Genomic DNA, 27,457 nt, shown 5'->3' with positions numbered 1-27,457 from the left:
TAGGGGCAGGGTGACAGTGTAGGGGCAGGGTGACAGTGTAGGGGCAGGGTGACAGTGTAGGGGCAGGGTGACAGTATAGGGGCAGGGTGACAGTGTTGGGGCAGGGTGACAGTATAGGGGCAGGGTGACAGTGTAGGGGCAGGGTGACAGTGTAGGGGCAGGGTGACAGTATAGGGGCAGGGTGACAGTGTAGGGGCAGGGTGACAGTGTAGGGGCAGGGTGACAGTGTAGGGGCAGGGTGACAGTGTAGGGGCAGGGTGACAGTGTTGGGGCAGGGTGACAGTGTAGGGGCAGGGTGACAGTGTAGGGGCAGGGTGACAGTGTAGGGGCAGGGTGACAGTGTAGAGGCAGGGTGACAGTGTAGGGGCAGGGTGACAGTGTAGGGGCAGGGTGACAGTGTAGAGGCAGGGTGACAGTGTAGGGGCAGGGTGTGGCAGTGTTGGGGTACTGACCAGAGAGCCAGCCTCTGGTCTATCTCCTTGAGGAAGTCTCTGTGGAACTCGTAGATGGGGTCGATGTTGGAGAACAGCAGGGTCATCAGGCCCTCCGGCATGGCGTTCTCTTTGATGACAGCACTGCGGAACCACTGGTACCACACACACACAACATTAACACACACACACACAGAACATTAACACCCACACACACACACAGAACATTACCACACGCACAGAACATTAACACACACACAGAACATTAACACACACATAACATTAACACACACCACACACACACAGAACATTACCACACACACACAGCAGAACACAAACTCACCACGGTGATGACCTCTAGGTCCTTCAGGTAGGTCCGCTCGGTGGTCAGAATCTCCTTGGCGATGAAGTAGGCCTTATCAGTGGGGTAGCGCTGGAGGGGAGAGAGTTTAAAACATCAACACTGACCTAACTGAATCTGTAGCATTCCTCCCAGAACAACGGCTAAACTACAGAAGAAATGTGAAAAAGTGCTAAATTACTTAGTGCTAGAAAAAAATAAGGCATTTACAGAAAGTTTATGAAAGGATTGTTTAATAAAAGCATGGTCGTCTCTTTAAACGTCACAATCAGGCCACCAGAACCTAGAGAACTATCCACCCATCCTAGCCCCCCACCTCCCCCCACAGCCTTCCAGACATCTGGGACCAGGGCTGTTCTGGCCCAGCCTGGGCTGAGAGTCACAGGGTGGTGTACCTTCCTCCTGCCCTCCTCATCCTCGTCTAGCCTGGCGGTGCCCACCTCACTCAGGATGGGGCTCTGCAGGGGCGAGGGCCCCTGGCCAGGCAGGCTGAGGGTGGACATCTGGAAGGAGGGAGACAGGCAGAGGGGGTCCTTGGAGGGGAACGGTGAGAGCTGGGGGCTGTCCATGGAGGAGCCTGGAGAGAGAGAGAAGGGGGGGAAGGAGGGGGAGAAATAGACAGAAGGAGAGGGAAAGCCAGAGAAGGGGGAGAGAGGGTGGAAGACACATAGGGAGGGAGAGAGGGAGAGACAGAGAGAGAGGGAGAGACAGAGAGGGAGAAAGATAAGAATGTAATCATCATTGGAAACAAGCAGAGAATGTTGTAACAGTGTCCAAGTTCCCCCCCTTGCTTCACTGGCTTTATAAAAAGAGTTTCTTCCCAGCAGAGGCCAGTGACAAAGAGGACGGGGTTAGGTGTCAACAAGGCCAACAAGCCTCTGAGACACAGGAGCAACAAGCCTCTGAGACACAGGAGCAAACTGGATAAACCTGCTCCCACTACCCTTCTCTGGAAAGAGGGTGGAACACGCAGGCAACAACAAGAGCAGAGAGGAGGAAGATGGATGCATTCATGGAAAACATGAAAACATGCGCTGGCAGAGAGCCAGGCAGGAGGATCTGGGTAAAGAGGGCTGTGCCCATCCGTCATTATATCAGAATATTTATCTTAATCTGGAGACTCGCCCGCAGACAGGTCTACCTCTACATCGTGCTAACTGCAGTTATGACAAACTACCCAAGACACCTGGATCCAGTGGGCTAGGGAACACACAGGGCGTTGTCCGGCCGGCTTAATGGGTTCATCACACACTGTTTCACACCCACACACACGCTGGGGGAAAGGAGGGAGGAGGGAAGGGCAAAACTAACACTGGCTCCACATTCACAGCCACTGTTTTCAGAGTTGTTTTCCTCCAGCATTAGGAGCTGGATCACTGGACTCCAGGTTTAATGTGAAGCTGATTACAAACAACTGACTGCTTGTGCAGCAGTCCTCACAGCTCACTTCTGAAAGCTTCGACTTTCCACTCAGCCCCGGGAAGACAGCTGTTTTTCTCTTTCTCACGAGAAAAGAAAAAAAAGAAAGAAAGAAGGAAGAATGGGATGACAATCTGGGGTTGGGGGAGAGAGAGAGAAGGAGAGAGAAAAAAAGATTTAGCGAGCAAAAAGAAGGCTACTCCTTCGACCCGGAAACAATTCCCTGAGTGGCTTATCAGGAATGCCTCTGGCCGTGGTTACTGTTTAACTGCAGCGGCCCACGAGGGACAACAGAGGGAGGAGGAGCCCTGCCTGGAGGGGAGGGGGGGGAGGAAGGGGTGCCTTGCCTGGAGGGGAGGGGGGAGGGGTTGCCCTGCCTGGAGGGGAGGGGGGGAGGAGGGGGAGGGGGTGCCCTGCCTGGAGGGGAGGGGGGGAGGAGGGGGAGGGGGTGCCCTGCCTGGAGGGGAGGGGGGGGAGGAAGGGGTGCCTTGCCTGGAGGGGAGGGGGGAGGAGGTGCCCTGCCTGGAGGGGAGGGGGGGAGGAGGGGGAGGGGGTGCCCTGCCTGGAGGGGAGGGGGGGAGGAGGGGGAGGGGGTGCCCTGCCTGGAGGGGAGGGGGGGAGGAGGGGGTGCCCTGCCTGGAGGGGAGGGGGGGAGCCCTGCCTGGAGGGGAGGGGGGGGTGCTTAGGAAGGACTTGGCAGAGAGCCAATCCAAACAGGGAACACACTCTAGGAGGTGCCCCGCCTCCAACACCACACAGCAGCCTGGTGTTCTCCTGTTGCATCTGCAGGCTGGAAGGGTCTGAGGCTGGAAGGGTCTGAGGCTGGGAGGGTCTGAGGCTGGGAGGGTCTGAGGCTGGGAGGGTCTGAGGCTGGGAGGGTCTGAGGCTGGGAGGGTCTGAGGCTGGAAGGGTCTGAGGCTGGAAGGGTCTGAGGCTGGGAGGCTCTGAGGCTGGGAGGCTCTGAGGCTGGGAGGGTCTGAGGCTGGGAGGGTCTGAGGCTGGAAGGGTCTGAGGCTGGAAGGGTCTGAGGCTGGCATGCTCTGAGGCTGGGAGGCTCTGAGGCTCTGAGGCTGGGAGGCTCTGAGGCTGGAGGGTTTATCGTAGTGCTCTGAAACGGTCGTCAGCTCTTCACAGACACAGGGTCGTTCAACCTGCTGTTTGTCTTCAGATAGAAGCCTCACACACACACAGGAGACACCCAAATGAAGGACTGTGTCTCTCGGTCTGATACAAATGGAAGTGTTTACACGAACTAAGCTGAACATGATGTGAATATCAAAGGTCTTATCTAATACAATGACTAATACACTGACTCTAATACACTGCCAAGGGTTTGTTAGGGTTAGATTAGGTGAAGTCCAACATCTCTAGCATGCAGTAAACCACATCTAGCACTCTGCCTTAACTCCTGGTGACGTTGTCGTCTGGGTTAGGTCTGTCATAAGACAATGTTTCTGTAGGTTGTCAGATATCCAGTGAACGGTAAAAACTAATTCCCTTGGGCAACATTTTACATGCCATGTAAGGTAATTTATTCACACCTTCTTTGATTCATTGGATTTTGGTGTCTAAAAATAATTTTAAGTCTGACATTCGAGGTACCCAAAAGTAATTACTTTATTCTTGAGGGGAAAAAGAAAAGAACATACAAACATCAGTTACACTGTTTATAATCAGGAAGGAAACAGGCTCATCAGGACTTAAGGTTACTTGGTTTTGAGGCTGATTAGTGAGTTAAACTAGACATGACTGTGCACACCAGGCAGGTGGATGAGACCATGACCAGCACAGCTACAAGGCTGGTTTAGAGACGCTTGGAGACGTGTTACCAGGTGACGGCAGCAACCAGGAAGACTTTGGGCAGCTTCCCTGGAGCCCAAACAGCCTGATTTTAGCACTGAAGGCAACTTCAAAAGGAAAACTCTACTGAAAGTACCATGATGTTCAGGACCAGCTGGATTGTGTCCAGGCAGCTGTCTTACTGTGAGTTTACAGCAGGGCCCTCCCCTAACCCCTCCCCTCACCTTTGTTCAAAACCAAAACAGAAGAGGTGAATGACATTCAGCCGCCATTTTGGATTTTTAAACAAAGAACACTTATTTGGAAATGACCTTCCATCCTACTGGCAGAAAGGCTGGGTGAACTGTGGGTTTCAAACTGATCCATGGAGATCAAAAAGGAATACACTGACCAAATAAAAATGACAAGTATATTACAAAGCACAGAAAGCAATTTAAAGACAATTGCTGCAGGTAAATAAACTTCAGAGTCAGCATAAGAGTATATATATATGACGTAATAAGTGCAAAGAGAAGAGCTTGCTTTGCAGAAAGCCAAGTGAAATCTGCCCCCAGGGGAATTCAAGCCGGTTCAAATGACAGGAAATTAAAACTGGACTCGGGGAGTCAAAATTGCTCTGGAAGGAAATGACGTCAGCACAGTGGAGAAACTCTGCTGCCTGTGTTTATTCCAAAACTGCATCAGGACCTCGTGTACCATGGCACTTAGTCAAATGTTCCTCTCAATCCATGTTCCTGACCAGAAACCCAACCAAAACTCCTGACTGCTGACTCTGTGGTCTGGAAGTCAGGCTAAGCTATCAAGTCTACGCACGTAAACGTTACGGACCACGACCGCAAAAACACTCCATTTATCAAGTAATATGTAAAAATAGACACAAAGAATAATCTCAAATTCCAGCTCGCATTAAAGTGTCGACATCTAAAATGTACAAAGGCCCAGCTGCTGAAGTTCTGACTTGAAGCCAGGAACAGGGCTGCACGTGGGTCCCACTGCACCTTGCAGGAGCTAGCTAGCTAGCAGGAGCTAGCTAGCAGCTAACGTCACTGTGTCCAATCCCGACCGCTGTAAACTACTATTGTCCAAACCCGAACGGGGTTTGGACACTCAGTTTCCGGTCTTTTTGCCAGCATTTTCTTTTGCTATCGCCAGCAGTGTAAGTAGTATTATTTCAGGCATACCAAACAATCTACGTGTAAAATTTCATGAACATATATGGACGTTTACATGTCTAAATAATATAGGAAAGTTACTTTGGCCGAAAGACCACTCGGCGACACTCGGGCGACGAGCATATGAATGTATTTCAATGCTAGCTTAACACTACTTTGTCTTGCCAATGAAAATACACGATCATGTGTGACGTGATCTGTAGTCGAGGGGAGGAAGGGATGGGGGCTAGCAAACTTTGAGAAGAGTTCAACAAAACATCCAGCAGGTGGTGGTATACAGTCAAATTGAGATTTTATCGCATAGTTTGGAGATGTTGAAGCGTGATATCTTATTGTGGAGGACATAACTACGTCCCCAGATATGTTGACAGCATTGATGGTCAGTTTGGTGACCCTGGATCAAGTTAATATCCCCAGAAAAACAGCAGCGGCCAGTGTTTAGAAGTGCGGTCGGGTTTGGACAAGGGTAGCGCACGGCTAATTTACCGGCGCCAGCGTCTTTTGACCGGCTCTAGTAAAGGCTAAGCTAACTCTAAATTTTTAAACAATATTTAGCTCGAAAGGTAAGAAGTTAAAGCTTAACGTGAAATCAGTAAATCAGCTGAAAACGTGATACGATTATTTTATCAATATTTGAAGTGGCATTTTATCAGAATGTTAGCTAAAAACCGGTCGGGATTGGACACAGTGACGCTAGCGGGAACAGGAGCTAGCGGGAACAGGAGCTAGCGGGAACAGGAGCTAGCGGGAACAGGAGCTAGCGGGAACAGGAGCTAGCGGGAACAGCTAGGAACAAGCTTGTAAACGCTACTTAAGGTACTAAAGTTAATCTCATGTAGAAAACAATGTAAAGACCTTGAGTCTTCTGTACAAAAGATACAAAATATTAAAGATTAGTCATGCGTTAGTCAGTTTAAACAGTATATTGATGATACACTTTGCAAATTATGTTGAAAAGTTCAATGCAATGCGTCTCTGCCTTAGTTAATGCTACTCTACTTTGTGTATAGCAGTCTAGACCAGCCATTCCCGACCTTTTCCACTTTGCGGCTCACTTCTTGCATAGCTCAAATGCTTCCCAACACATCCCCACTTAATTCTCGTTTATCACACGTTTAACAACACCACTCCTAATGTGTTACATTATCCATAGGGAACAAATATGGCAGACCAATTATTTATGTACAGAGTTAACATTAACCACTAGCAAGCAAGCTGCCAGACAATTGAGTACATTATAATGTAGCAAAAAATTGTAAGCTAGCTAGCCTAGCTAACGTTACTGCTCAAAATTACATTGTTGATTGTCATTTTGGGAAGGCAACCCGAACTCCGTAAAAAACTGCATTTTGAGTTTGGACTACTGTAAAGGCTCGCTACCGGAACATTTTGACCTGGATTTTGCAATATGCAGAAGTGACGAGTGCATAGGGGATAGAAGTGGCCGCATGCACGCGTAACTATTGACGTTTTGGTCATAATGAATTAACGGCAAAATTTCATTTTTAAATTAGTACAAATTTAAATAATCATTTACCAACAGTATATATATATATAAGTATTTTGATATTTAGTCATACTTTAGTTGTTTTCATTGGTTTGGCGGCCCACCTGTATTAACCTAGCGGACCACATGTTGGGAATCACTGGTCTAGAACAAGGGGGAGCCAGTCAAGGGGGAGTCAGGTGGCTGAGCGGTTAGGGAATCGGGCTAGTAATCTGAAGGTTGCCAGGCCGTGCCAAATGGTGTTGTGTCCTTAGGCAAGGCACTTCACCATACTTGCCTCGGGGGAATGTCCCTGTACTTACTGTAAGTCAGTAAGTCTATTGACTGCTGTGATGTTTCCTTACTGACTCACCTACATTTGTTACTCAACGCTACACTGACTCTGAACAAAAAAAAAATAGATCAAATCCAGATTTCATGCACATCATTTTTTTCCCTTAATATATTTATATATTTTTACATATCGAACACACCCTTTCCTAATCACTACCATAGTCCTACTAAAGGCTGATTTTGCAAGGCACCATGTTCAGACTAGGTGACAGATCACCAGCAGATGTCACTGAGGACACCATGTTGAAGACAGCAGCTGTGAAGCCTGCACCCCCGTCTGATGAACACCAGCACCTAACCCCGTCTGATGAACACCAGCACCTAACCCCGTCTGATGAACACCAGCACCTAACCCCGTCTGATGAACACCAGCACCTAACCCCGTCTGATGAACACCAGCACCTAACCCCGTCTGATGAACACCAGCACCTAACCCCGTCTGATGAACACCAGCACCTAACCCCGTCTGATGAACACCAGCACCTAACCCCGTCTGATGAACACCAGCACCTAACCCCGTCTGATGAACACCAGCACCTAACCCCGTCTGATGAACACCAGCACCTAACCCCGTCTGATGAACACCAGCACCTAACCCCGTCTGATGAACACCAGCACCTAACCCCGTCTGATGAACACCAGCACCTAACCCCGTCTGATGAACACCAGCACCTAACCCCGTCTGATGAACACCAGCACCTAACCCCGTCTGATGAACACCAGCACCTAACCCCGTCTGATGAACACCAGCACCTAACCCCGTCTGATGAACACCAGCACCTAACCCCGTCTGATGAACACCAGCACCTAACCCCGTCTGATGAACACCAGCACCTAACCCCGTCTGATGAACACCAGCACCTAACCCCGTCTGATGAACACCAGCACCTAACCCCGTCTGATGAACACCAGCACCTAACCCCGTCTGATGAACACCAGCACCTAACCCCGTCTGATGAACACCAGCACCTAACCCCGTCTGATGAACACCAGCACCTAACCCCGTCTGATGAACACCAGCACCTAACCCCGTCTGATGAACACCAGCACCTAACCCCGTCTGATGAACACCAGCACCTAACCCCGTCTGATGAACACCAGCACCTAACCCTGTCGGATGAACACCAGCACCTAACCCTGTCGGATGAACACCAGACTGCATTTGGTTTCTTCCCCTGAGATCTGAGTGGTGTGAAAATAATTAACTGATTGATCACAATAATGTCATGAATTTCACAGATCAACAGCTACTATTATTTGAAATACAGCTGGGTCCAAAGATCTGAGACCCCTTTGAACTAAGATTGACCTTTTCACTCGTGTTAATGTTTTCATTTGTAATAATCATTGAAAATTGAAATTGCATCCGAAACAAATGCAAAATAGAAGTATCTTGATTAGCGGTCTCAGACTTTTGGACCGTACCAAAATAAATGCGTTGTTAGTCAAATGTAAGTACTATATTACGATTAAAAGTGCGGTTAAATGTGACATTAAGTCATCGGTTACTTCCTACAGTAACTGAAGTTTACATAAGGACATTTAGTGGGTTGAATTCTAACTCTAAATCATCTTCAGCAAGTACTAGAAAAATAACACTTCAGCTGTTAGAAAACTTCATGGTAGTTATACCATCACTAAAATGTACCTTAAATATTAAATCCTTACCAACAAGAAAACAACAACAAACCTTGTCTAATCACAGGAAGCAGAAGCCCAATCAAGTTATACCGAGAAGCAGATTTATAAAAGAGATTCAAGAAATGTTACGCCAATTAAATATTCATTACAATCTTCAAATCTAATGAAGTGCTGTTGTGTAGGCAGCCAAATCCCATCCACAACACTCTCCATTTACTGGTCTCCATCACAGACCAGCCTGGTCATGAACCCACTGATGACACAGCAGGTCTGGAGACACACCTGGACCAGCAGAGGGATCAAAGTGGCTCTGAAGATTAAAGATAAAAGCCAGCGTCCTGGTGTTAACCAGTGACAGGCCCCTGGATCGGAACCAGATGAACAACACACAACCTGTCAGAGACAAGCCCCCCCCTGCCCCTTTCTACATGTTAATATGGGGGCCGGTAGGGGGGTCCCCCAGGGCGAGGGCCTGCAGGTTGTGGCACTGCAGCAGGAAGCCCTCAGACCCCCCCAGGGGGTTGCTGTAGAACAGGTTCTGCTCGGGGGGCAGGCCCCCGTCGGAGCCCCCGTCGGAGCCCCAGTCGGAGTCAGAGTCGGCACTGGCCTCGGTGGCGGTGGGCGGGTAGCTGAGCTGCTCCAGCTGCTCCAGCAAGTCGCTGAACTGCAGCGCCGCGCTGCCCTCCGACCGCACCGAGCACGCCGGGAAGTTGACCATGGAGCTGGCCTCCGAGGGGGCGTCGGAGCCGGGCAGGAGCAGACAGGACGCGTCAGGGCCGCCGCCGTAAGACTCCCCTGCGGAGCTCAGCCCCAGCTGGTCCAGAGAGCTGCAGGACGAGCGGTTATTGGCCAGAGAGCTGGTCTCGGAGCGGGGGCAGCAGGGGAAGGGATCGGCCAGGTCCTCAGGACTCCGGCCCGGCCCCCTGGGGTCTCCGTAAACAAACCTGGGGGCCCCTGTCCCCCGCAGCCCGCAGGCGTAGGCCTCGGCCCCCCCCCCATAGAAGGACATCTCTGTGGGGTCGTCATCTATGAACTCCTCTGTCACCTGTAGAGGAGAGGGGGGGAGGCAGAACACGGGCTTCTGACCAGCACGAAGGATCTCTGCCTCAAACGCCTCCGATGTAAGAAATCCTTTCCTCTCCCCCCCTCCCCCTCCTCCACCCACATAAAACCCGCCCCCCCCCCTCCCCCCTTGCTCAATGTGCTCAGTGCCGCTGTGGGGGGGCAGCGTTTGGGAGGGGCTACTCTCTACACACACAGACGGGTGGAGGAGGGCTGCAGCCCTGCTACTGGGGGCACCTTGGACAGCAGGGGGGGGCGGGGGGGCCTTGACACGGTCCTCCTTCGGGGGGCTGGAGGGCCTGGCAGACTGCGGGGGCTGAGGCTGCTGGGGGGCTGGAGGCTGGCTGGGGCCAAGGCCGGGGCCGGGGCCAAGCCTGGGGCTGGCGCCGAGGCTGGGGTCGGGGCTGTGCTGGGGCTGGAAGCGGGCTGGGGAGCTGGACAGGTGCATGTGCAAGGAGAGTGATCCGGAGGCAGGGGAGCCCGGCGTCCGGAGGCTGTCATTGAACGACAAACTCTAAATAAGACACGGGAGACACAAGAAAGGAGAGGGAGAAAAGGAGAGGAGAGGGAGATGAGAGAAAGCGAGAGAGAAGATATTCATTAGTTTCCAAAGGTAATGGCACTGACCATCCCTCAGAGCTGGTTTATGAATCAGTTCTTACCTGTTTTGGCACATCTGAAGCCAGCGAGCGTGCAGACCTCCTCACCTTGCTGTTCCTCCTGCAGAGACACAACACTTATTACGCTGCCAAAAGAGGGAAGAGACATGGACACATGAGAAGCACCACACACATGAGAAGCACCACACGCATGAGAAGCACCACACGCATGAGAAGCACCACACGCATGAGAAGCACCACACGCATGAGAAGCACCACACGCATGAGAAGCACCACACACATGAGAAGCACCACACGCATGAGAAGCACCACACGCATGAGAAGCACCACACACATGAGAAGCACCGCACACATGAGAAGCACCACACGCATGAGAAGCACCACACGCATGAGAAGCACCACACGCATGAGAAGCACCACACGCATGAGAAGCACCACACGCATGAGAAGCACCGCACGCATGAGAAGCACCGCACACATGAGAAGCACCACACGCATGAGAAGCACCACACACATGAGAAGCACCGCACGCATGAGAAGCACCACACACATGAGAAGCACCACACGCATGAGAAGCACCACACGCATGAGAAGCACCACACACATGAGAAGCACCACACACATGAGAAGCACCACACACATGAGAAGCACCACACGCATGAGAAGCACCACACGCATGAGAAGCACCGCACACATGAGAAGCACCACACACATGAGAAGCACCACACGCATGAGAAGCACCACACGCATGAGAAGCACCACACGCATGAGAAGCACCACACGCATGAGAAGCACCACACACATGAGAAGCACCACACGCATGAGAAGCACCGCACGCATGAGAAGCACCGCACACATGAGAAGCACCACACGCATGAGAAGCACCGCACACACCTCTGGTATGGTGTTCTTCTGGCTCCACTCTCCCTCACGTACTCCACCAGCTGTTTCTGGGTCCTCCCACTAGCAGGACACACCAGGAGTCAAACACACACAACCACAAAGGACCACACAAAGCAACATTAAAGAGTGTGTATGTGGTTGTGTACAAAGTGTGTATGTGGTTGTATACAGAGTGTGTATGTGGTTGTGTACAGTGTGTATGTGGTTGTATACAGAGTGTGTATGTGGTTGTGTACAGTGTGTATGTGGTTGTATACAGAGTGTGTATGTGGTTGTGTACAGTGTGTATGTGGTTGTATACAGAGTGTGTATGTGGTTGTGTACCGTGTGTATGTGGTTGTATACAGAGTGTGTATGTGGTTGTGTACCATGTGTATGTGGTTGTATACAGAGTGTGTATGTGGTTGTGTACCGTGTGTATGTGGTTGTATACAGAGTGTGTATGTGGTTGTATACAGAGTGTGTATGTGGTTGTATACAGAGTGTGTATGTGGTTGTGTACAGAGTGTGTATGTGGTTGTGTAAAGGCTCCTGCACAGCGAGCATGAGCACCTGTATCTGAAGGAGGACCCTCTGCTGAAGAAGACGGCCCGTGCCTTGGGCTGCGGCTGGTCCAACAGGCGAAAGAAGGAGTGGTGCTCCACACAGTTCTTCCAGAAGATCTTGCACTGGTCTCGGCTGGCCATCATGAACTCCAGGGTCTCCTGGTGGGGGCCCTGGAGAACAACCAGATTGACCTTAACTATAACTATATATATTATAACTATAACATCTAACACATCTCCGAGCTCTGGCTTGATCTGCTCTGCTCCAGACACTCTTAGTAAAAACCTTTTTGAAAATATTTTTTCAACCTTTCAAAAATGTTGTCAAAAATGTTAGTTGCGAGGCATGCAAGTTACGCATTTTCAACTCAGAATGCACGTGATAGTTTTAGTCTTTCTATAATGGAGCTATACAGTCTCTGACATGTCTGTGTCATGTAATAGATCCTCGCATGTAGGAATGTGTTAGTGTCTCGTGTCATGAATAGTTTGCCCGCCCGCGCCAACTTGTTCTCGCAGTTATCCCAACTTTACTCTCTTTACTCTCTTTTGGATTTAGCCGACATTGGCAATATCATCTGTGAGGTTTAGAGTGGAATTTAGTGAGAAAATGTTTCTTAATGCGCCGAAACCTGGGCAAACATTATTTTTATTTTTTTGGACAAGTACATTTAGCTGTTGGACAAGTAAAACGTCTGTCTCACTTTCCTGAAGGACAATGTCACACCCTGGGTCAGATCTTCACTTGATTCATATTAGTGAATCAAGTACACATGGATGTTTGGTGGGGCTGAATACACTCACATGAACCTCTGGGTGGAGCTTGATCAGGAATCGTTTCCTCTTGAAGCTCAGCTTGCGAATCTTAGACCAGTTGAAGGTGTTTATTTTGGTGTTGCCCTGAGGGAGGGGAAGTTGCCAGAGAAAAGATAAGCAGCCAGTCAGATGAGGACTTTGATACACTCTCTTACGAGGAGGTGTGTGTGTGTACACACACGTGTGTATTAGTGTATGTGGCTTTGATACACACCTATGAGAGTGTGTGTGCACGTGTTTGATACACACCTATGACAGAGAGTGTGTGTGCACGTGTTTGATACACACCTATGACAGAGAGTGTGTGTGCACGTGTTTGATACACACCTATGACAGAGAGTGTGTGTGCACGTGTTTGATACACACCTATGACAGAGAGTGTGTGTGCACGTGTTTGATACACACCTATGACAGAGAGTGTGTGTGCACGTGTTTGATACACACCTATGACAGAGAGTGTGTGTGCACGTGTTTGATACACTCCCTTATAAATTGATAGCATGTGTATTTGATACAATGGAGGACGTCTGAGTCACCTGGAACACCTGCAGTCCCAGGTGAGCCACGGCCAGACTGATCCTGGTGCCCTCCCGGTCAGCGGCAGGATGCAGGCGCACTCCGTACATCTCAAGCTTGCGAGCGATCTCCAGGACCTGGAAGTCGGACTCAGCAGGAGTCTGGCCTCTGAGGGAGACAGCAGGATCAGGATTCATGAGATATGAACCTTCAGACAGAAGGTCCTTCAACTGGGCCCTCCAACCTTGCTCCAGCAGAACCACCATTCAGTAGACCTGATTCTGTTTTTCAACCAGCTGCTATTAGATGGAGGTGTGCTACACTGGAGCCCAACAGGAGGGTCCTCACCAGGAACAGAGCTAAGGAGGTCTGTGGGCGTGGCTCCTCAGGGTGTGTGTGTACATGTGGAGAGGGGGAGGGTCTATCAAGACCTCAAAGAAATCCATCTGTTTGCCTGTTTTATCCACACACCTCATAATAAGAGGATATCCCAGGCTGGAAATGTTTTCTTCCAGTTTGAGGAACCTAAGCTGCTACCTCATCAACGTGGTCTAATTTTACTCATCCTTTAATCAGGGGAAATCTCCTTAGTGGCCTCTCTCCCTCGCCCCTGCCCCTCCCCCCCCTCTCTCCCTCCCTCCCCCTCCCTCCCTCCCTCGCCCCTGCCCCACCCTCCCCGGTCCATCCCCCCTGCCCCTCCCTCCCCCCTGCCCCTCCCTCCCCCCCTTGCCCCTCCCTCCCCCCCTTGCCCCTCCCTCCCCTGTCCCACTGGCCGTATGGTCTGAGACTTGGATTAGGAAAAGGTGCCACAGAAACAGCTTGCCTGCCCTGCCCTGTTAACCCCAGCCCAGCCCTGCCCTACTCCACCCAGCCCAGCCCTACCCAGCCTGGGGAAGGAGCAGTCCTTCAGGCTGCCTACTGTACCAGTCCTCTGCCAGGCTGAAGAGGAAGCAGCCATTCAGAGAGGGAGCCACTAAAGCAGGGGACAATAGCGTTTGAACAGGGGAGCTGATTGTGGGAAAGTGCAGTGAGTGGTTTTGTGAAAGCACCAGATTACCATTAACAGCACAGCCCTGACTCCACGCCAGCCCTCCTCAATACGGACGGTCACAGTTGTCTGATAAATCTCTCACGTCTCCACCAGAAGGTTTTACACTAATCCCAACGTTTAGCCCACATTCCCACCAAGTTCTCGCAAACAAGTAGCACTTGTGTCTGTGTGTGTTACGCTCTGAACAGACACCAAACACCAGGGGCTGGAGGACCCGGATGAAGGGACCACAGTCTTAGTTCATCCAGTGGAACATTCCACAGAACGGTAACATTAAATCCCATCCCTGTCCCTGAGAGGTGCGAGCCACAGACACAGTGAAGAGATTCCTGAGAACAGCCTCTTCACAGAGGTCACACTTTAGGGGGTGGAGGGAGGAACAAGTACTAGGTCTTAGATGGTAGGAGAGAGGAAGGAGAGCGAGTTAGAGGAAGACAAAGAGGAGGAGAGAGTGAAAGGGAGAGGAGGAGAGAGATATAGACAAGAGGAGGAGAGAGACAGGAGAAGGAGAAAGACAGGAGGAGGAGAGACAGGTGGAGGAGAGAGAAAGGAGTAGGAGAGACAGGAGGAGAGAGAGGGCGAGGAGACTCACAGGTGCCTGCTGTGCAGTTCTATGATCCTGTCCTGGACTTTGTCCTGGTACGGCAGCAGCTTGTTCACACGCAGGAAATCCCTGTCGGCCATGTCATCAAAGTCCCCTATCTCCGCTGCCAGGGACGAACACAACGTGTGTGTGTATGAGAGAGAGAGAGAGAGAGAGAGAGAGAGAGAGAGAGAGAGAGAGAGAGAGAGAGAGAGAGAGAGAGAGAGGGAAAGAGAGAGTGTGTGTGTGTGTGTGTGTGTGAAACAGGGAGGGATAAGAAGGATAACCGACAATCATTCATCAATGTAATCAGACAGGACTTATTATTGTGTGTGTGTGTGTGTGTGTGTGTGTGTGTGTGCGTACACTGCAGCAGATGGGAGGCCAGGAGGGCTCCTGTGTTCTCTGTGCAGCTCAGCCGGCCGTCTGTCAGGTCCCTCTTCACCTGCAGGGAGAACAGGTACCTGGGGGGGAGAGGGGGCTCAGACGGCGTCTGGACCCTCCACAGACTCACACAGGAAGTAGTGCAGTTGAGGAGGAAGTGACCTCACAGTGTCAGTGTTGAGGCATACCTGGTGTACTCTTCTTGCAGCTGACCAGGGTCTGGAGGGAAGAACTTGACAGACAGCCGGAAGAGAGTGTTCCCTGGTCCTGAAACGTGCACACACAGACAATACTCACACACACTCTCAGTTTGTCCTTGGGTCAAATAATACCTGCTTACTGTGACAGGAGTGATGCTGGTGCAAACTTACTTCTGACTTGTTTCATCAGCAGCTTATTGAGCTCCAACCAAACCTGAACGCAGCAGAGGTAGAGGTGAGAACCCTTCAGTTTAATCCACACATCCCAAACCAAGGACAAACTATACAGCTCTGTTCCCAGAAGGCTCCTCCCTCCCCCCTCCCCCTGCTCCTCAACATCTGGGCCTGATTGAGGAATGCGCTCCTCCATCGCTCCACCTTCTCTTCCCTCAGATCAGCACAGCTCAGATCAGCACAGCTCAGATCAGCACAGCTCAGATCAGCACAGCTCAGATCAGCACAGCTCTGAGCAGACAGTTGTCTGTTGTCTAACTCCCCACGGACAGAGATCGCAGGTAGCTAAAACATGTCTTCTTTTTCACATAACTGGGTCAAAGACAACATGAGCCACTTGGGCCAGTCCTAACAGCAGCCCCCAGCAGTTTAACAGAGTTACAAGACACCTATAGGAAAGTCAAGATAGAATTAAATGATGGTTTTCTGTCAAGTACATATTGACTTTCCAACCAGCTTAGAAGTGATCCCGCTGTCCCTGGATGGCGGCTAGATGTCGTAAACCTCACAGACATCTGAAATGTGTCTTGAAGTGGTCTCTGCTCTCTTTCAGCTGGTCATGTGACTGTTTCATATCTGACCGGTATTCCTGTCTGAAGAGCTACAGCAGCAGTGTCTTAATCCACCATGATCTGCTTGCTTCAGTTCCAGGTAAGTTTCTGGAACATCATGTTCTTACATTTTTATTTGGTTGCTTACACCAGACAAGTTTAAATCCACACTCCTTAAAGTCGAAGGCAAACCTCTGATGTCCAGCTGTAATAATACTAACACATGACCTCCCTGTCTCCTCCCAAAGCTGACATTACAGACCACTGTCTTTCTGAACAGGAGTACCTACCCAGTTCATCTGCATGTTCTGGAACTCCAGGCCAAAGTAATCACTCTCAATGATGTTGCATCTCCGGAACACCTCAGAATGAAGGGTCTGTCCATCCACCTTCGACTACAGAGAGACAGGAAGTGACATCAGCTCATATTTCACAACATGGAAGGACATGCATTCAGCAGAGCCTGAATTCCCTGTGACCCCCTCTGCAATTTTCTAACCACCTTCCCAATCAGCTTGTTCCTGTTTGAGTAGAGACAGATTTGTGGCTGTCAAAGGGGCGAAACACATAGTTCATGTGACTGTTTCTGTCTCTAAATGATTCCCTTGACTGTTTTGACAGTCTTGGTGTTGGTCGGATGGCATGGTACCTTGACATGGCACTAGGCCCTTAGTTTGGGCTGTTTGTGCCAAACAAACAGCTGAACTGGTGTGTTTCTTCTGCATGACCAGCATGGGAATGAGCGCAGGAGTCACAGAGAGGGGAAAGATCTGGAGAAGTTTACCTTAGCTACGCTGTGGGGTTTGTTTTCACTAAACCCCGGGCTAATTACTACGTGCTAGGAACACAAGGCATTTTGGGTTTGGAATCCGAGCCTGTGACTGCCAGAGAAAATTATAGAGGCAGACATCTGTTAGTAATGTAAAATTGTATTTTTAAAAAACGCATAAAAAAAGGACTGGTTTGCTTTGGCAAAACTGAAGCAAATGTCTGGTGATGACTCGCGATAGAGATCCATCTCAGCTGTATGTGAAGGCTGTGTGTTTACGCATGTTGCTGGTACACTGTGTGTTTAGGCATGTTGCTGGTACACTGTGTGTTTAGGCATGTTGCTGGTACACTGTGTTTACGCATGTTTCTGGTACACTGTGTGTTTACGCATGTGGCTGGTACACTGTGTGTTTACGCATGTTTCTGGTACACTGTGTGTTTACGCATGTGGCTGGTACACTGTGTGTTTAGGCATGTTGCTGGTACACTGTGTTTACGCATGTTTCTGGTACACTGTGTGTTTACGCATGTGGCTGGTACACTGTGTGTTTACGCATGTTGCTGGTACACTGTGTGTTTACGCATGTTGCTGGTACACTGTGTGTTTACGCATGTGGCTGGTACACTGTGTTTACGCATGTTGCTGGTACACTGTGTGTTTACGCATGTTGCTGGTACACTGTGTGTTTACGCATGTGGCTGGTACACTGTGTGTTTACGCATGTGGCTGGTACACTGTGTGTTTACGCATGTTGCTGGTACACTGTGTGTTTACGCATGTTGCTGGTACACTGTGTGTTTACGCATGTGGCTGGTACACTGTGTGTTTACGCATGTTGCTGGTACACTGTGTGTTTACGCATGTTGCTGGTACACTGTGTGTTTACGCATGTGGCTGGTACACTGTGTGTTTACGCATGTTGCTGGTACACTGTGTGTTTACGCATGTTGCTGGTACACTGTGTGTTTACGCATGTTGCTGGTACACTGTGTGTTTACGCATGTTGCTGGTACACTGTGTGTTTACGCATGTGGCTGGTACACTGTGTGTTTACGCATGTTGCTGGTACACTGTGTGTTTACGCATGTTTCTGGTACACTGTGTGTTTACGCATGTGGCTGGTACACTGTGTGTTTACGCATGTTGCTGGTACACTGTGTGTTTACGCATGTTGCTGGTACACTGTGTTTACGCATGTTGCTGGTACACTGTGTGTTTACGCATGTTGCTGGTACACTGTGTGTTTACGCATGTTGCTGGTACACTGTGTTTACGCATGTTGCTGGTACACTGTGTGTTTACGCATGTGGCTGGTACACTGTGTGTTTACGCATGTGGCTGGTACACTGTGTGTTTAGGCATGTTGCTGGTACACTGTGTGTTTACGCATGTTGCTGGTACACTGTGTGTTTACGCATGTTGCTGGTACACTGTGTTTACGCATGTTGCTGGTACACTGTGTGTTTACGCATGTTGCTGGTACACTGTGTGTTTACGCATGTTGCTGGTACACTGTGTTTACGCATGTTGCTGGTACACTGTGTGTTTACGCATGTGGCTGGTACACTGTGTGTTTACGCATGTTGCTGGTACACTGTGTGTTTACGCATGTGGCTGGTACACTGTGTGTTTACGCATGTTGCTGGTACACTGTGTTTACGCATGTTGCTGGTACACTGTGTGTTTACGCATGTTGCTGGTACACTGTGTGTTTACGCATGTTGCTGGTACACTGTGTGTTTACGCATGTTTCTGGTACACTGTGTGTTTACGCATGTGGCTGGTACACTGTGTGTTTACGCATGTGGCTGGTACACTGTGTGTTTACGCATGTTGCTGGTACACTGTGTTTACGCATGTTGCTGGTACACTTGCATGCATGCCCAGCTAAGACCCTCATTTGTTTCCACCAGATGTTGAAAGTCAGAAGTGAATTCCGGAACTCCAAACATGGTTACCATGGTTACAGTACAGGCTAATCCACAGAACAACACCAGAAGTCTCCATTAACTCTTGTCTCTGGATTACAGGACTGAATCTGAAACACACAAGTGGACCCCTGCTGTCTGGGTTAACCATCAACAGGACTGTCTCACCAGGGAGGGAGAGACCTGCTTTGACTGGAAACTGATACTTAGAGCCTCCCTCCCTCCTCAACAGTCCCAGTTCTGAGGGAGAGATGACCTTCTCTCCTCTGCTGTGATTGCTCCCAGACAGGATAAGGTATACTAGCACCCAGACCTACAGGGCTCAGATTAACCCCTCAGTGTCCCAACAGCCTCTCTAATGAGCATTTCATACCCTTCTTGTGGTTTATTGCTTTAATAATATATCAGTCCCACCACAATACTACTACACAATACTATACTAAAGGCAAGCACACACAATGAGAGTGCTGGGATAACCCTAACCCCAGGGCCTTGCTGACAGACCCATTCACTCAGATGCAGGCCTTTAGAAGTGGCCTGTTCAGCAACAACACTGAAGGGGGGTGAACAAGTCTCTAATCTCAGCTCTTGTCTATTATCACTTCCTGACTTCCTAGACCTGGTTTGTTACACTGACAGTGTGGTCAGGGGGCTAGGCAGCACCCACGGTCTGCTCTGGGAGGCCAGGTCAGGGGTCACCAACCAGCCCAGCGCTGCTGCAGCAGCAGGGATTAGGCTGCAGCAGTAGGGATTAGGCTGCAGCAGCAGGGATTAGGCTGCAGCAGCAGGGATTAGGCTGCAGCAGATGTTCCACTGGCCGTGAAATCTTACCTGTGTTTACAGTGTGGGGGTCAGTAGGAGGGCCTGGCTCCCCTGCCGCTAAACACACAAGGCCAGGGGGACGACCAGGGGAACGGCCGGGGGGTCGGCCAGGGGGAAAATGTGATTTCTTTATTTGATTTGACAAATCACATCCCAGAGGAAGCAGAATTAGTGATGGTTGAGAATACAAGCTGCCCAGTGTAGAGGCAGGGAGGTGTGGCTGGTGGCTGCCCAGTGCAGAGGCAGGGAGGCAGGGAGGTGTGGCTGGTGGCTGCCCAGTGCAGAGGCAGGGAGGCAGGGAGGTGTGGCTGGTGGCTGCCCAGTGCAGAGGCAGGGAGGCAGGGAGGTGTGGCTGGTTGCTGCCCAGTGCAGAGGCAGGGAGGTGTGGCTGGTTGCTGCAGAGGCAGGGAGGTGTGGCTAGTTGCTGCCCAGTGCAGAGGCAGGGAGGTGTGGCTAGTTGCTGCCCAGTGCAGAGGCAGGGAGGTGTGGCTGGTAGAACGCCTCACTCAAGCAACAAGGAGGATTTATCCCATCAGATCAACGACCAGTCTTTCCAGTTCACATTTACATTACATTTACATTTAGTCATTATCCAGAGCGACTTACAGTAAGTACAGGGACATTCCCCCGAGGCAAGTAGGGTGAAGTGCCTTGCCCAAGGACACAACATCAGTTGGCATGACCGGGAATCGAACTGGCAACCTTTGGATTACTAGCCCGATTCCCTCACCGCTCAGCCACCTGACATCCATGTTACACTCAGTCATTTTGTTAGATTAATGGTTGCGTGTGGCGGGTTAGGCTGCAGGGCGCACAGCCGAGACCGACGGCCAGGGACTAAAGCATGCGCTCCAGAAGCAACGGCTGTTTAAGTGAAGATTAAAGCCAACACTGGTATCCCTTCAGGGAGAGGCACACTATGTTTGACCACACGGCTTGTTCAAGTGACAAGAGCTTTTTTTGCAATGCAGTACACAGCGTCAGTAGTGTTGCTATGCAGTACACAGCATCAGTAGTGTTGCTATGCAGTACACACCGTCAGTAGTGTTGCTATGCAGTACACAGCGTCAGTAGTGTTGCTATGCAGTACACAGCGTCAGTAGTGTTGCTATGCAGTACACAGCGTCAGTAGTTAGTCTGCCTGCTCATCAGATCAGCCCTGTCTAGCTCTGTCCGTCACATAAAGGGTTAACAGTTTAAAGGCCAGTCGTCGAAATTCCTTGGCAAAACTTCCTGTGGGGATTCACCAAGGAGGGGGCCGAACTCCTGATTCCTGAGTCTGTCTCCCCCCCCCTCCCCTCCTTCCCTCCCCTCCCCCCACGTCAGCCCCCCCAAACACACTCTCCCCTCCCCCCACTCTCCCCTCCCCCCTCCTCTCCTTTCCACCCAGGCCTGAAACTCAACATCAGTCACACAAACTGTTCTTTTAAACACCCGAGGCTGGCCCCCCTCCCCCTCCAATTGGTTGGTTGTCAACCTTGCTATTTATGTGCTTGTTTGCTGAGGCTGAGCGAGGCTTTCTCCGCCTCCCCCCCCCAAAGCAAGTCTGGGAGCCTGGAGGAGTGCAGAGGGCCGGCCGAGGGGCCGCGCCTGCTGGATAAAGAGGCCTGTGTTCAGCGCCCTGCCTCTCGTCCAGCAGCCACAAGGCTGGACTGTCTGCTGTGGCTGGTGTGGGCAGGCCGGGGCCCATAAGAGGCCTTCCTCCAGAGAGAGGCCTGCCTCCAGAGAGGGGCCTGCCTCAGAGAGGCCGGCCTCCAGCCTGCTGCCTCACTGGCTACCTGAGGCTCTGACTCGGCCTCTCTTATGTCAGAGGAACTTCTGTTTGTGCAGATCAGCAGAGATGCGTCAGTGACATCACACCTTCCTAACCTCCCTCTGAGCGCCAGCCTCTCTCTGAGCGCCAGCCTCTCTCTGAGCGCCAGCCTCTCTCTGAGCGCCAGCCTCTCTCTGAGCGCCAGCCTCTCTCTGAGCGCCAGCCTCTCTCTGAGCGCCAGCCTCTCTCTGAGCGCCAGCCTCCCTCTGCAGGACTCGTCCTGAGAGCTCCTCAATACATCAGGAAGAACCATTCAGAGGGATGAATGTGCTATGCACCCAAGTGTGTGGAGGGGGCAACGTTTGTTGAAGGCCACAGCCATTTGAAACATTCAACACTGCAATTTTGTGTCTATTTTTGCATTCAGCAAAAACACAGAGATAACATGACAGGCCAGGAAGCCAAACGTAAGTGCAGTACGACATCTGTACTGCTTACTCAACACGCACTACCTCCACTGTCCCCTCTGCCCCCAAAGAAACGTCACGCCAAAACATAAGCAGAAGCGCCACATCAGTACCATGCTAGCAGTTTGCAGCGGTGCTGTTTGCAGCGGTGCTGTTTGCAGCGGTGCTGTTTGCAGCAGAGCTGTTTGCAGCAGTGCTGTTTGCAGCGGTGCTGTTTGGTGCAGGGTGGTGTCTACTGGAGGGATAAAGGGCAGGGTGGTGTCTACTGGAGGGTTAAAGGGCAGGGTGGTGTCTACTGGAGGGCTAAAGGGCTGGGTGGTGTTTACTGGAGGGTTAAAGGGCTGGGTGGTGTCTACTGGAGGGATAAAGGGCAGGGTGGTGTCTACTGGAGGGATAAAGGGCAGGGTGGTGTTTACTGGAGGGATAAAGGGCTGGGTGGTGTTTACTGGAGGGTTAAAGGGCTGGGTGGTGTCTACTGGAGGGATAAAGGGCAGGGTGGTGTCTACTGGAGGGATAAAGGGCAGGGTGGTGTCTACTGGAGGGTTAAAGGGCAGGGTGGTGTTTACTGGAGGGTTAAAGGGCAGGGTGGTGTTTACTGGAGGGTTAAAGGGCAGGGTGGTGTTTACTGGAGGGTTAAAGGGCAGGGTGGTGTTTACTGGAGGGTTAAAGGGCAGGGTGGTGTTTACTGGAGGGATAAAGGGCTGGGTGGTGTCTACTGGAGGGATAAAGGGCTGGGTGGTGTCTACTGGAGGGATAAAGGGCAGGGTGGTGTCTACTGGAGGGTTAAAGGGCAGGGTGGTGTTTACTGGAGGGTTAAAGGGCAGGGTGGTGTTTACTGGAGGGTTAAAGGGCAGGGTGGTGTTTACTGGAGGGTTAAAGGGCAGGGTGGTGTCTACTGGAGGGATAAAGGGCAGGGTGGTGTCTACTGGAGGGTTAAAGGGCTGGGTGGTGTCTACTGGAGGGTTAAAGAGCTGGGTGGTGTCTACTGGAGGGTTCAGGGTTTGAGGGCTTTCTCCATCAGACGTCAAACACTATTAAAGTTTGATGGGCTGAAAAGTGTTTCATTTTTCATCTTTCAGCACAAAAATTCACTTTTTCCTGAACAGGAAAATACTTTAGTAGATAGAAACAGACAACCCAAGTTAGACTGCCAACTGCAGAAAGGTTGTTGTCAGGCAGGAAGACAACATATGGTCCATAAGATTATGAAAGGCGCTGCAGCAGTGGCTCTCGACCCTGCAGCCTGGGCCATTATTGTTATGGCTGCCGCAGGATTTAGGTCAGACCAGCTGTTGGGACCATAGCTCACACAGGCAATAGATCTGTTATCGTATCAACAAACCCAATTCCATAACGGAGCAAAACAAAACAGCGCGTCAAGTCAGTGTATTCATTAATGCCCTCCCTGGTGTTCAAACTATACTGGGACATGTGCAGTCCCTTCAGAACAAGCAGGAAGTCTGGCTGATTTAGTGACTTCCTCATCACTTCCTATTAGCCTTGTGAATGAGGTTCTGGAACTTTTCGGCCACAAGGCTGACATACAACAGACATACATGTGACAGACAGACATACAACAGACATACATGTGACAGACAGACATACAACAGACATACATGTGACAGACAGACAGACATATGACAGACAGATGTCATCTCTACTGTCTCATGTACATAAACCAGCAGTGATGACAAACTAAAACTTCATACAAAACAAGACAAAGATATTTGCTTCAGGATTTAATTCCATCTGCTGACTGATATTTTAATTAAAGTTAAACATTTTAAGTTAGACATTTTAAGGGAGGGCAGAACCTATCTCAGAAACACTTGAACAGTTTCCCCCTTTCATCAGAATGGCTCATTATTAGAGGAGTAGCTGTGAGGAGACAGCAGTGGACAGGGTCTGCATGATGACACGGTACGCCACCAGACCCGCTTCACCGCCCCCTGTGCTGCAGCCCTGCTGCTACACGTCTGAATAACCTCAACTCAGACAGCAGCAGAACCTTCAAGGATTCTAAGAATCTCCAAGTGTTCAATGTTCTAGAACATCACACAGTATTCCTCAAGTGACTGATAATGTGCTTCTCATCTAAAATAGTGAACCAAACAGCTAACTACACACTGCAGAGGCTAAACAAAACAAGACACTCAAGACGGGGCTGTAATCCTAAATACTTGACTCTAAACATTGCATGACACATCCACACATGTTCAAATGTTTAAAGGTTTTCTCCTGGTTATAAATGATTTTCCAGTTGGTTCTACTGTAAACCTACACACACACACAAACACACCACGCCCATCTCACAGGCACAGCCAGGAATATAGTGCCATGGTAAATTACACTAGGTGGCCCACAGTAAGCAGTCTTAAAGAGGAAGGGATTTGAGGACCAAAGCCATGTGGCAGCTGTCAGTAACCACGACGACACGCACACCCTGCTCCCAGAGCACACAGCGTCAGGAACATACAGGCCTTTCCCACACCCCAAAACAATTATCCAAATGGTTGAAATGCAATCTTTTATTTCATCCACTAACCAAAATAAAAGGAACAGATTACTATGGATTATCTTTAAACTAGACACGGAATGGCCATCACCAGTAAGTAATATTGGGATATCCCTGGAAACTCACCTCCAGGTCATAGAATTCCTGGGTGTCATCGAGCCCCTGAACACGTATCTGTAGCCCTCTCCCCTGACCCTTGCCCCCGCTGCCCATGGCAGCACTGAGGCTCTGGCCGGGTTCCAGGGTGCTGATCCCAGCGTTGAACTGGGCCCCCAGACGTGTCCCCGGGGTCTGCAGGGCCCGGTACGAGCCCTCAATCTCGCCCATCCCGGCTCACGCAAACCAGCCACTAACTCTCCTGCAAAACAAATTCAGTTGTCAGGTAACGTCAGTTAAGGGCAGATCATTGCAAGGTTCTCAGACAACTGCAAGAAGTTACTAGTCCTGACAGGTACATTTCTGTGAAGACTGAGAAATACAAACAAACATTGTTGCAAAGATTACATTTGCCAACATAACAGGTATCTTCAACAACTGACACTATGACTAGTAGGCTACCATTCTAGCCGTTTCACTCAGGTTGACCACCGAGTTTGGACACAAACTGAAGAGCAATTTGCATCAAATAATTTGCTGAAGAGTAAAACGGGCTAAATAAGCGCTCCTTATTTCTGTACTGTACTATTCCTGATTTGCTTATTTCTGTACTGTACTATTCCTGATTTGCTTATTTCTGTACTGTACTATTCCTGATTTGCTTATTTTTGTTGGCAGGAGTCTGTGGTAGACTAGTGCAGTAGGCTATGTGGCAGGAGACCAGTAGATGTGGCACTAATCATCCTAAAATGACATCTTGTTTAACAAGTACAGCCTGGACTGGAGAGGGTTTGCGCACCGTCACCTACGGTCCACATATCTAAACTAAGGACATGAACCTTAAAGAAAATAATGACATTAACATTCCAATATAAGCCCTGTGCCTATGGCTAATTACATACATTTAAATTACCTGAACATCACAATTACTTGCACCCTGATTACACAGACCATTCTGTACCGTCTACAAAAGTAAGTTACATTTAGCATTTTGCGAAACTGAAGAAAACATGAATGAGAGCTCTTCTTCAGATCTGCAACATTCGACGGTGACGTGCAACAAGTAGTGTGGCCAAGGTAAACTAGCCTAAATCTTGGAGGAAATTGATTGATTAAAATGGTTCATTGGTAAGGTAAAATACAACTTATTCTGGGAAAACCAAAGATATACTAAGAATTAACCAAATATTTGAATAATTACAAAGTTTCTAGACGAAAAGAAACTATCGACATGAATCCATTAAAAGTATTGAAGCGCCTTGCATAACCTTAACCCTGATAAAATGAAGTTTCTGCATTTTCTATATAAATAGTTCACACTGTATCGGTTTCTTGCAAGAAAGACAAAGTTGTGACCATACCTTCTCTTTTGCTCTCGAAATACTTGAACTCAATATTGAGTATGTCCCATGGCCGTCGTGAAAAGAGCGCAGATAACCTAGCCACAAGTTAAATTCGTTTCCTACACCCCGGCCGCCCTGCGGTTCTCGACAGCAAAGACCTCACTCCTTAGCACAGCACAGCTATGAGAGGATTACGTTCAGCACAGTCACATGACACTCCGTCACCTTGTTAAAACAAAACGAAAGTTTTAACTGTGTCATTGGACAAGACTGTGATTCGCTTTACCATTGGTTCAGGTTGCACCACCAATTTAACTTACCGTTGGTGATGGTTGAATTATTTTATTAACCCTGTTTGGTTAAAATACTTTTTTATACTGGACATTTTACAAACAATCAAAATATGTGCCAAAAACAAACTAATGTCTGTGGACCAGATAACTTTTTTTGAGCATATGGGATTAAGTTATCGGAAAGAGTTTACCAGCAATTCCGTTGACACTGTTCTCCAGGCACCATAAAGGAAGATTACATCAGTTTGGAATATTGTGATTTTGTGTAATAATCACAAATGATTGAGTAGCCTGACCTCTAGTGGCATAACATCGCTTTAAACAATACAATAGGATTATAATAATACTAATAATGCTATACCATCAGCAACATAGCGATTACTTCACGTCATGCATGAATAATTTTCAATTTTTTATTAAACAATTTAACAGTTGGTTCCACGTTGGTAATCTGAAAGGATCCCTACAACCGTGATGATATATGCCAAGTACTCTGCAAAGTTATGGGTTATGCCGAGGTAACATTATAGACAGAAACAACCAGTTCAAACACAATACTTGCAACACATACAGATAGCTTTACTAAGAACATGGAAACAAAGACCGTGGAAAGGATTCCACTTTCATGGCCATGTAGGTGTGTAATTTTAGAAGATAAGATAACAAGATACATCTGTTTTACAGTTCATCTGTGCTTAAAGGTACATTATTGTTTTGATTCTCAGAGTAATTTAACATTTGGTATCAAATACCCTCTAACATCGTAATTCTATATTGTAATGTGTAGACCGTCTTAAAGCTGTCTTTATTTGAGCACAGAAATCATTTCAGTAATCTTATCTGCAAGCTCTTTAGTGCTGGCCATCATCTGATATACACACACGCACACTCACACAAACTAACACTCGGTTATTTGCCACCTCTGTGGCAAAAAGACAACATGTACAGATATTTGCCAGATTGGTCAATAATTGGAAAAGAAAATTGGGATTCAATCAACTGGGACTTGTTTATAGATCACTACATTCTACCCAAAGTAAATGAGTCACTGACTAGATGAAGTGGAATCACACTGTCCTCCCCGGCTATCCACTCCTGAACACACCGTCCTCCCCAGCCATCCACCCCTGGACACTAAAGTTCAGTTCACGTTAGTCACTGAGTGCACTCACTATTCAAATGTTGACGGTGTATGTGGCTCTCTTTGCTAAAGTGTAACATTTGGAACCTGGTGGCTAATGATTCAAATCCGTCATATGCAAAGATTTTGAATTCTGCAGTTTGAAATGTGCTTTTATGGTTCCTTTATCAGGAGTCTAACCCTCCAACATGTAGGCTA

The 27,457-nt window shown here is 49.3% G+C and overlaps 1 protein-coding gene and 1 long non-coding RNA gene across 6 annotated transcripts in view; both read right to left on the bottom strand.

Annotated features, from left to right (window-relative positions):
* farp2 (FERM, RhoGEF and pleckstrin domain protein 2) overlaps positions 1-26,002 on the bottom strand; it is a 35,852-nt gene extending 9,850 nt beyond the window's left edge. For all 5 annotated transcript variants that reach the window (XM_062450761.1, XM_062450765.1, XM_062450763.1 and 2 more), the window contains exons 1-16: positions 25,844-26,002; positions 24,513-24,744; positions 16,420-16,524; positions 15,516-15,558; positions 15,333-15,411; positions 15,127-15,224; positions 14,770-14,884; positions 13,147-13,294; positions 12,599-12,694; positions 11,802-11,965; positions 11,241-11,309; positions 10,389-10,446; positions 9,964-10,240; positions 1,188-1,369; positions 775-864; positions 453-586 (exon numbers count right to left, since the gene is read on the bottom strand). In XM_062450761.1, coding sequence (XP_062306745.1) covers positions 453-586; positions 775-864; positions 1,188-1,369; positions 9,964-10,240; positions 10,389-10,446; positions 11,241-11,309; positions 11,802-11,965; positions 12,599-12,694; positions 13,147-13,294; positions 14,770-14,884; positions 15,127-15,224; positions 15,333-15,411; positions 15,516-15,558; positions 16,420-16,524; positions 24,513-24,713 — 1,859 coding nt within the window. In that variant the 5' untranslated portion in view covers positions 24,714-24,744; positions 25,844-26,002. The remainder of the gene's footprint in view (positions 1-452; positions 587-774; positions 865-1,187; positions 1,370-9,963; positions 10,241-10,388; positions 10,447-11,240; positions 11,310-11,801; positions 11,966-12,598; positions 12,695-13,146; positions 13,295-14,769; positions 14,885-15,126; positions 15,225-15,332; positions 15,412-15,515; positions 15,559-16,419; positions 16,525-24,512; positions 24,745-25,843) is intronic.
* On the bottom strand, positions 3,811-8,023 carry LOC134011235 (uncharacterized). The gene is made up of 2 exons (XR_009928398.1): positions 6,545-8,023; positions 3,811-6,513 (listed from the first exon to the last, which is right to left on the bottom strand). It is a non-coding gene; the product is annotated as an uncharacterized LOC134011235 (long non-coding RNA).
* Positions 26,003-27,457: the final 1,455 nt, after the last annotated feature.

Source organism: Osmerus eperlanus, chromosome 24, assembly GCF_963692335.1.
Source record: "Osmerus eperlanus chromosome 24, fOsmEpe2.1, whole genome shotgun sequence".
NCBI classification, from domain to species: Eukaryota; Metazoa; Chordata; class Actinopteri; order Osmeriformes; family Osmeridae; genus Osmerus; species Osmerus eperlanus.
The sequence above is the reverse complement of the archived record's forward strand: the minus strand, read 5'-3'. Positions and strand labels throughout refer to the sequence as shown.